Source organism: Octopus bimaculoides, chromosome 21, assembly GCF_001194135.2.
Source record: "Octopus bimaculoides isolate UCB-OBI-ISO-001 chromosome 21, ASM119413v2, whole genome shotgun sequence".
Classification (NCBI taxonomy): domain Eukaryota; kingdom Metazoa; phylum Mollusca; class Cephalopoda; order Octopoda; family Octopodidae; genus Octopus; species Octopus bimaculoides.
In genome coordinates, this window is record NC_069001.1 from 37,841,066 (window position 1) to 37,850,299 (window position 9,234).

General features: G+C 36.6%; 2 protein-coding genes across 2 annotated transcripts in view; one reads left to right on the forward strand and one right to left on the reverse strand.

The window, feature by feature from the left end:
- The window catches only part of LOC106868803 (zinc finger protein 239), a 92,365-nt gene that overhangs the window by 51,050 nt on the left and 32,081 nt on the right, over nt 1-9,234 (reverse strand). The gene's annotated exons all lie outside the window — the stretch shown is intronic.
- On the forward strand, nt 8-9,214 carry LOC106879629 (zinc finger protein ZFP2-like). The gene is made up of 3 exons (XM_014929293.2): nt 8-1,111; nt 3,630-6,087; nt 8,240-9,214. The coding sequence occupies exon 2, from the start codon at nt 4,005-4,007 to the stop codon at nt 5,190-5,192; it is 1,188 nt and encodes a 395-aa protein (XP_014784779.1). The 5' UTR covers nt 8-1,111; nt 3,630-4,004; the 3' UTR covers nt 5,193-6,087; nt 8,240-9,214.

Here is a 9,234-nt window from a genome sequence, read left to right on the forward strand (position 1 = left end):
AGTTGTATTTCTGTAATTTCAACCAATCACTGACGTCCATTCAGCCGATATACATTAAGTGCCGACTACATAAACAAACGATTCTGAAACAATTAACCCTAACCCTAACCCTAGGGTTAGGGTTAAAGCAAATTTAAAATGAAAAAAGCAAATAAAACGAAGGTATGGAGATTAAATACGCTTTGCATCGCTTAATCAGCCAAAGGAGTAAATATAAACAACTGAATACTTGTCAGTGATTGGTTGAAATTATCGAAATAAGACAATTTTTTACATGAAATAAATTCGAATACAAAAATATTTTTCTGTTCTATAACACAAAATAGATAAGTATACGAAGTTTGAAAGTCTTTCCGTACCAAAAACACTACGTAAAACATTAATGAAAAAGGTGGCCCCCGTTTTAAAATAGATCCGAAAAAAATTATTTACTAATTTGCATGCGCGCGCACACGCACACATGTATTCATTTGCTCACGCGCGCACGCACTTGTAGGATCGACTACTCACGACTAGCTAGCGCGGACGCGCGACTGCGCGTTCGGGACCCCTCTGCTTTAGTAGTACGATAATTATAATTCCATGTGAATAATTGACAAAGTTCAGAAGGCTTAACAGAACAATAATAATTGCGCGAGGTACAAAAGCATGTCTGTATTGGCAGTTGTTTGCAACATGCATATTTGGATCTCAGCCTGGGATCAAACGACACTGTCGATTTGCAGCTATACTCATTCTGTGATTAACTGCATTAACTAGGTGCCTCCAACAGGCGCTCTCGGCTGGGTCCGATTGTCAATTATATCATGTAGCACACCCCACCCCACTATTGCTCAATCGAGTTCCTTCGACTCAATTGTAAAGGACTCTCGGCATTCACTCTTCCTCTATTGCGTTAACGCTGGTCTCCCTCACACAAGAATATTCTTGGTCCACATGCACCAGCAGATTCGACCAAACTCAATACTGTTACTGGATGGATGTTGTGCTTACCTCAATATAAAAGAGCCTGGGTTTATTTGTTGGTCATCGACGATCAACAGTTAAAACGGCGAACAGAACAAAGTTTGAATGAAAAACAGCCTTCTTTTCAATTGATTTACGACAATATGTAAGTATTATTAATAGAAACAACATTTACATTGTATAGGTCGTGTGTCATTTTCCGACTATATTTCTTTGTATTGATGTGTTCAAAGATAAAGGAAAGAGAAGAGAAAAATTTTTATTAATCAAAATCCGGTCGGCTGTCACATATTCAATAGAAGTAAATTGAAAAACTTGCTTTACCTGACATTAACTATTGTTGTCTTAATACTTCCACTGTTTTCCTTTCCACACTCCTTTTCAATTATCGTTATCCACCACCACCACCGCCGTATCTTAATGCAAAGATTACTAATAAAACATTCCCCAAACTTCCGTTTAAAATGCCGAACTGTTCCATTCCAATGTGTTTTAGTTCGTGTTTGTCACTCGAAAGAATTCCCAGTGTTCTGTCTTTACAAACAGCAAATACTGTAATATCTATGAGAGAGAGTTGCAGATTCCTCGGCATAACGACACATGTGTATCCCCTCAGCTACTTTGTTGCCTCATAACTTGCAGAAAAAGGGACACTTCTTTTGTTTACGAAATTTTCAACAAATCCCGCTTACATGCGATTACTTCAGAGTGTATAAGGATTTGTTGCAAAGAAATTTTCCAAAAGAAAGGGGAGAGGAGTTTCGGAAAATTCACGCGATCCGACATTTTCCCCTCTCATCGCTTTCAGTCAAATGGGTGTCTTTTACTGAATATTCATAGAAATAGCTTTCAAACGGCATAGATTACAATTATAAAGAAATTTGTAGGAAAAATCATTTCCGAAGAGGTGAGGAGAAGAATTTCAACAGACCGGTGTTTCGGATAAGGACGACAGCATAAATTGTAATTTCTCTGTCTTCACTCTCACACATGTTGATGTTGTTTCATTATTTTTCTTCTATTAAACATATTTTATGGAATGTAGATATTGAAGTAACACACTTGTGGTTCATTGGCGGTGTGTATACGCAAGAATAGAAAACAAAAATGGTTATTTAAATTGTTATGCCCACCTCAATCAAGCGAGGCCGTGTGTGTATGTGTAGGAAAAAGCATTTTGTAACAGAAAAGTATGCTATTAAAATGAATTCCCTTTTACATACCACTTTCTTGTTTTTTAATCACTGGATAAATGCCAGCAATGACCTCAGGCTCTCCAGTATTTTAAATTATAAACAGAAACAATCGGGAGCAGGGAGTGGGGTTGAAAATATCAGACACAGTATAAATGTTTTTCACGGAGAGAAAAATACAGAAAAACATCGATACATGCGAGAGTGAGAAAGAAACGATGAGGGTTGTCTTGGGATGTGCTAGAAACAACAGCCAAATCTCCCTTAACTCACACACTTTTCCTCTGAAAATAATTGCATTTTTTTTTTTTTTGGATACTGAAAATTCCTCTCCCATGGCTTTTAAGTGAAACAAAACAAAACAAAAAAAATAATAAGGAAATAGGCAAAAATCGGTCCAGAGTGAGATGGTGAAGACTGATCAAATAAAACTTTGTAAACGTTTTTTCCATAAAAAGAGATGCTTTCCCCTCTGTCTTATCATTTCGATGGCTGTTGTGACAAAAATATCTGGAAAAATCCCCATCAAAATGGATAAAATCTAAGTTATATAGTCTTCCAGATCCAAAACACCATATTTTCGAAACTTCTCTCCCTTTGACTGAGGACTGGCGAACCAGATTCGGCAGACTCTCTTTCTCCCATTCATTGTCTTTATTGAGCATCCTTTCATAGTTGCGTCTCCAAACATCTCTCTTTGCAGCCTTTCCAGTCTTTCCAAGCCTGTTTTTTTTTTATCTGATAGCCCAGTCATCCACATATTTATGTTGAGCTGAGTTCTATTGAATTTGTTAGGTTGACTTCATTTTGTTGAGGAAGGGAAAGATCTCTTTGCAGAAAGATTACCTGACTATCTTTTGGTAAATTTTATTTGAGAATATCAGAATAAAAATCGGGGAGGGCAATGAAGTTGAAAAAGTGAGTACAACTTACAAGAGAGGAACAACTAAAGATGACCAGCATTTAGGTGACAAGATAGACCCTAAAGACCTGTGGAGAAAAGGGGCCTACCATGTTGTCCAGCCATTGAAACCATGCCTCCATGGAAGACAGGTTTTAAATGATGATGATAATGATGATATATATACACATTGACACATAGAGAAGTGTACGTTGATACACACACGATAAACTCTTTGTGCTTGTATAAAGCAGGCTGCGTATTTATTCCAGATGAGGAGCTGCTATCAAGTCCTCGCTCGGTGCCTAGTAGAGCGATTTTACTGTAGTGTTGTTGGATGACAGGAGACTTTGGAGATGTTGAAATTAGGTAAAATGTAAGAAGTTGGCATTTTCACCGGCTCAAAGATATTGAAGCATGTTTTATGATCAGGAAGAAAAACAGATGCATGAGTTCCTTTGTCCAGGTAAAGGTTTATATCTACAGTTTATCAATATAGAAGAAATGTTGTAAAATGTCTACTTTTTAAGTATCCTCAATATTTTATATTTTGTTCTATTCCCTTTCAGAATATCAGATGACATTGGTATAAAAGAATATTATGTACCTGAGATGCTTCAATATTCATCATCTTTTCAAGACAAATGGAAGATGCCATAGAGAGCAGACATAAACCCTCATTATATACACTTAATGTAGAATTACTGTGGAATATTAGCTTTGAACAGAATTTTTATACAAAATGCTCTCCAATTCACAGACTGGAATTTGTATTATAATGATTTGATATCGAAATTAAAGCTGATTTACAAAGGAATTTGCAGCATCTTCAAATATTGACAAAAATCACAGTTGATAGAAATATAGCCGAAGAAATCGGAATAAAATATATAAATAAAGGGAAGAAGAACTTTTATATTTATTGTGGTGAGAGAGAAACAAGAATGGAAGACAAATTGTGTGAGAAAAAGATTAAATGTGAAGCAGAGTCTGAAATTATTGATTTCCCTAATGATATACAGGAAGAGAAAGGAAAGACATTCTATCAGTGTGATAGCTGTAATAAATCATTTAATCGAAATCACAGCTTAACTAGACATAAACGCATTCATACAGGAGAGAAACCTTATGTTTGTGATATCTGTGGTAAATCATTTCATGGAAATTGTGATTTAATTACTCACATACGCATTCATACAGGAGAGAAACCATATCAGTGTGATATCTGTGATAAGTCCTTTTGTCAAAAAGGTGATCTAAAGAATCACAAACGCATTCATACAGGAGAGAAACCATATGAGTGTGATATTTGTGGTAAATCATATCACAGGAATTGTGACTTAACTGCTCACAAGCGCATTCATACAGGAGAGAAGCCATATCACTGTGAGAGCTGTGGTAAATCATTCTCTCAAAAAATTAACCTAGTTACTCACAAACGCATTCATACGGGTGAGAAACCATATCAGTGTGAGATCTGTGGTAAACTATTTGCCCAAACTGTTGATTTAAGTAAACATAAACGTATTCATACAGGAGAAAAACCATATCAGTGTGATATCTGTGGAAGATCATTCTCTGATTGCTCTGTCTTAGCTACACACAAATATATTCATACACAGGAGAGGCCATATCATTGTGATGTCTGTGGTAAATCGTTTCCTGCAACAACAATTTTAAATAGACACAAACGTTTTCATACAAGAGAGAAATTGTATCACTGTGATATCTGTAATAAATCATTCCCTTCACCTAGTTTTTTAACTAAACATAAACGTATTCACACGGGAGAGAAACCATACAAATGCGATGTGTGTGGTAAGGCATTCTCTGTGAAGCATCACTTAACTACACATAAACGTATTCATACTGGAGATAAACCACATCGGTGTGATGTCTGTGGAAAATTCTTTGCTCAAAACAGCCACTTAACTGCTCACAAACGTACTCATACAGGAGAGAAACCATTCCAGTGTGACATCTGCAATAAATCGTTCCTTGCAAGTAGTGAATTAACTTGTCATATACGGACCCATACAGGAGAGAAGCCATATCAATGTGATGTCTGTCATAAATCATTCTCTCAAAAAGGCCACTTAACTAAACACATACGAATTCATACACAGCAGTAACTAGCTCATTATCAGAATGGAGTTTGTGATAAATGCAGTGCAAACGCACGAACGATGTCATAAATAACAGTACCACTGATAGTTGTTGTTGACAAACAACAGCACAAATTTTATTCAAGAGAAAAGAATCCATTACACCGCCAGAACATGTTGTCAAACCACAGCAGTAATTGTTTTCACCTCAATAGACGTCAGTGAGTGGTTGAAATTAACGAAATACGACAATTTTTAACTTGTACTAAATTGGAATATAATATTTTTTCTCTATTCTATAAGACAAAATATACAAATATACGAAGTTTTAAAGTGTTTCGGTAGAAAACACACTAAATAAAAACTAAACAAAAAATGGTGTCCGCCAAATCAGAAAGATCCCACATGCGTGTGCAGGGCAGTTAAAACACCTTCCTTGTTCCAAAAACAGTCAACAGTCCTGTGAACGGAGTAGCTATATGTAAAGCATTGGCCAACTACTGATAACGGGCGAACTGTAGAGAGGGACTTCTCTGCGGGCTAGCTATGACCTGGTCTGTATTGAAGAGACTTCCGGTTAGGCGGGATTTTTCAAAAGCACAAGTCTGTCGATCGCTTTCACCTTCACTGTATATAACCGAACGTAACAAAATAAATTCCATATCAACACGTGCTAGTAAATTCTGTTTTCTGAACCTACTATTTCGGTAGAAATGATGAACTTCATACAGTTCTCAAACTTTAAAAGACATAAAACCCCACGAAACGATAATGTAATCAGTACGCGTGCGCACAACGACCGGAAGTTAGGGGATCTTGTACCGAAATCCCGCGTATTAATGTTTGCATAACGATTAAACCGGCGAACAGAAGAAAGTTTGAATGAATAAAAGCCTTCTTTTCAATTGATTTACGACAATATGTAAGTATTATTAATAGAAACAACATCTACATTGTATAGGTCGTGTCATTTTCCCCACTATATCTCTTTGTTTTGATGTGTTGAAAGATAAAGGAAAGAGAAGAAATTTTCCTAAAGTAACGATGTTGTCTTAATCATAATCCGGTCGGCTGTCACATGTGTAATAGAAGTGAGTTGAAAAACTTGCTTTTCAAGTGGTTTTAATGTTGATAGTCAAAGACCGATGATAATCATCGATAGTCTAGCTGATAATTACAATCAATAAGATAGTCTTTCGATAAAAAATATATTTAAACAGAACTGACGTATTAAAATTGCTAATAAAAAATTCCCCAAACTTCTGTTTAAAATGCCGAAGTGTTCCATTCCAATATGCTGGAAGACAGTTCACTGACAAGTCCCCTTAAGGATTTTGTTTTGTTTGGCTACAGAAGCAGTGACCCTCCCTGAATCCAGGATGTAGGAGGGCACAATAGAGTAACATACTACGACGTCCTAGATGAGGCACCTACCTCTTATCCAGGACCATAGGGGAAGGCCATCTGGTCTTTCCCCATCAATTCTGGATAATCCCACCAACTCCAGGACTGAGGGGATATTAACCTGAGTCGTGGCCTGCTTAGTGGTTTAGTTGAGTTTGTTTGGTGTGATGAGAAGACGACCAGCATTTAGGCGATAAGACACCCTGAAAACCTATCATGAGGACATCTCAGTCCCCTGCAGACATCCACTCCTAGTCTGGGTATGATGGGGAGGCGGAGCTCATCAAGACTGAGTGGACCCCAAATACTGGCTCCAAGCAGGGCATCAATCCAGTGCCTGGACAATTTTGTAATTGCAGAAATAGGCAACACAGAAAATTGATCAGATTGATCGAGGAGGAGAGACTTGAAAGCGGCACCAGAGTGCACATTGCCTCATCATCTCTGCTTCCTAAAAGTATTTTGTTCATCAATTCCCATAGCAAATTTTTATGTCTTTAATTTATTTTCTAGCTGAATCATTTGTGTTTATGTTATTTTTTTGTGTATGTGTTGTGTATGTTTGTATTAGTAGTATGTTTATGAATATTTTGTGTATATATGTATGTACGTATGTTAATTTGTGTATGTCAGTATATATATGTGTATTGTGTGTAGGGGGAGTCATTATGCCAATATTAATAACCCACACACTAACATAATTCCACTGCTTTATTATTAGTCAATTGGGTGAATATGCAACCAACTTGTTTATGTGCATGTATGTATATTGGTGTATTTATGTGTAAACACAAATACACATGTATACAGTACTTGCATAAAGGTGCATGGCTCACTGGTTAGAGCATCAAGATCACAGTCATGAGGTGGTGAGTTCGATTCCCAAACCAGGCTGTGTGTTGTGTTCGTTCATATTATTCCACTTCACTCATCTGTAGACATGAGTTGTGACATCACTGGTGCCAAGCTGTATCAGCCTTTGCCTTTCCGTTTGATAACAACAGTGGAATGGACTAGGGAGACTTGTATACAAGGGCAACTGGTGGTCCTCCATAAACAAACTTGCCCGGACTTGTAACTTGGAGGGGAATTATCTCGGTGCAATCCCATAATCATTCAGGCCCGAAGGGAATCTTTACTCTGATGCACTCGGAGAGACACCTATGTGTGTGAATGTATATCTTGGCATAGTTGTGCAGTTTGCCAGCTGTTGTCAAGCCATCGAAATCATGCTTCCATGGAAGACAGGTGTTAAATGATGAGGATGATGATGCTGATATATATATACACAGTTACAGGTACAGGAGCATGCATTGATACACACACACACACATCATACACTCGTTCTTCTATAAGCAAGCTGTGTATTTGTCCCAGGTGAGAAGCTGCTATCAAGTTCTCACTCTGTGTCTAACAGAACAGCTTTACTGTTGTCTTGGACGACAGGAGACTTTGGAGATGTTGAAATTTGGTAAAATATAAAAAGAGTTGGCATTTCCAGCGGCCCAAAGATGTCAGTGCATGTTTTGTCAGCAAGAAACACAGATGGATAAGATCCATTGTCCTGGTAAAGGTTTATATCTACAGTTTATCAATATAGAAGAAATGTTGTAAAATGTCTTCACTTTAAGTATCCTCGATATTTTATATTTTGTTCTCTTTTATTTCAGATTATCAGATGGCGTTCGCATAAAACAATTATTTACTCGAGATCCATCAATATTTATCATCTTTTCAAGACAAACAGAAGTCATACACAACAGATATGAACACTCATTTTATAAATCTATGGTAGAATTACTGTGGAATATTGGCTCTGAACAGAATTTTTATACAAAACGCTCTCAAACTTACAGACTGGAATTTGTACTATAATGATTTGATTTTGAAATTAAAGTTGAATTACATAGGAATTTGCAGCATCTTCCAATATTGACAAAAATCACAGTTGATAGAAATATAGCCGAAGAAATAGGAATAAAATATATAAATAAAGGGAAGAAGAACTTTTATATTTATTGTGGTGAGAGAGAAACAAGAATGGAAGACGAATTGTGTGAGAAAAAGATTAAATGTGAAGCAGAGTCTGAAATTATTGATTTCCCTGAGGATATACAGGAAGAGAAAGGAAAGACATTCTATCAGTGTGATATCTGTAATAAATCATTTAATCAAAATCACAGCTTAACTAGACATAAACGCATTCACACAGGAGAGAAAAAATATCAATGTGATATCTGTAGTAAATCATTTAATCGAAATCATAGCTTAACTATCCACGTACGCATTCATACAGGAGACAAACCACATAAGTGTGATATCTGTAATAAATCATTCTCTGATAAACGTACATTAACTGCTCACAAACGCATTCATACAGGAGAGAAACCTTATGTTTGTGATATCTGTGGTAAATCATTTCATCGAAATTGTAATTTAATTACTCACATACGCATTCATACAGGAGAGAAACCATATCAGTGTGATATCTGTGATAAGTCCTTTTGTCAAAAAGGTGATCTAAAGAATCACAAACGCATTCATACAGGAGAGAAACCAGATGAGTGTGATATTTGTGGTAAATCATATCACAGGAATTGTGACTTAACTGCTCACAAGCGCATTCATACAGGAGAGAAGCCATATCACTGTGAGAGCTGTGGTA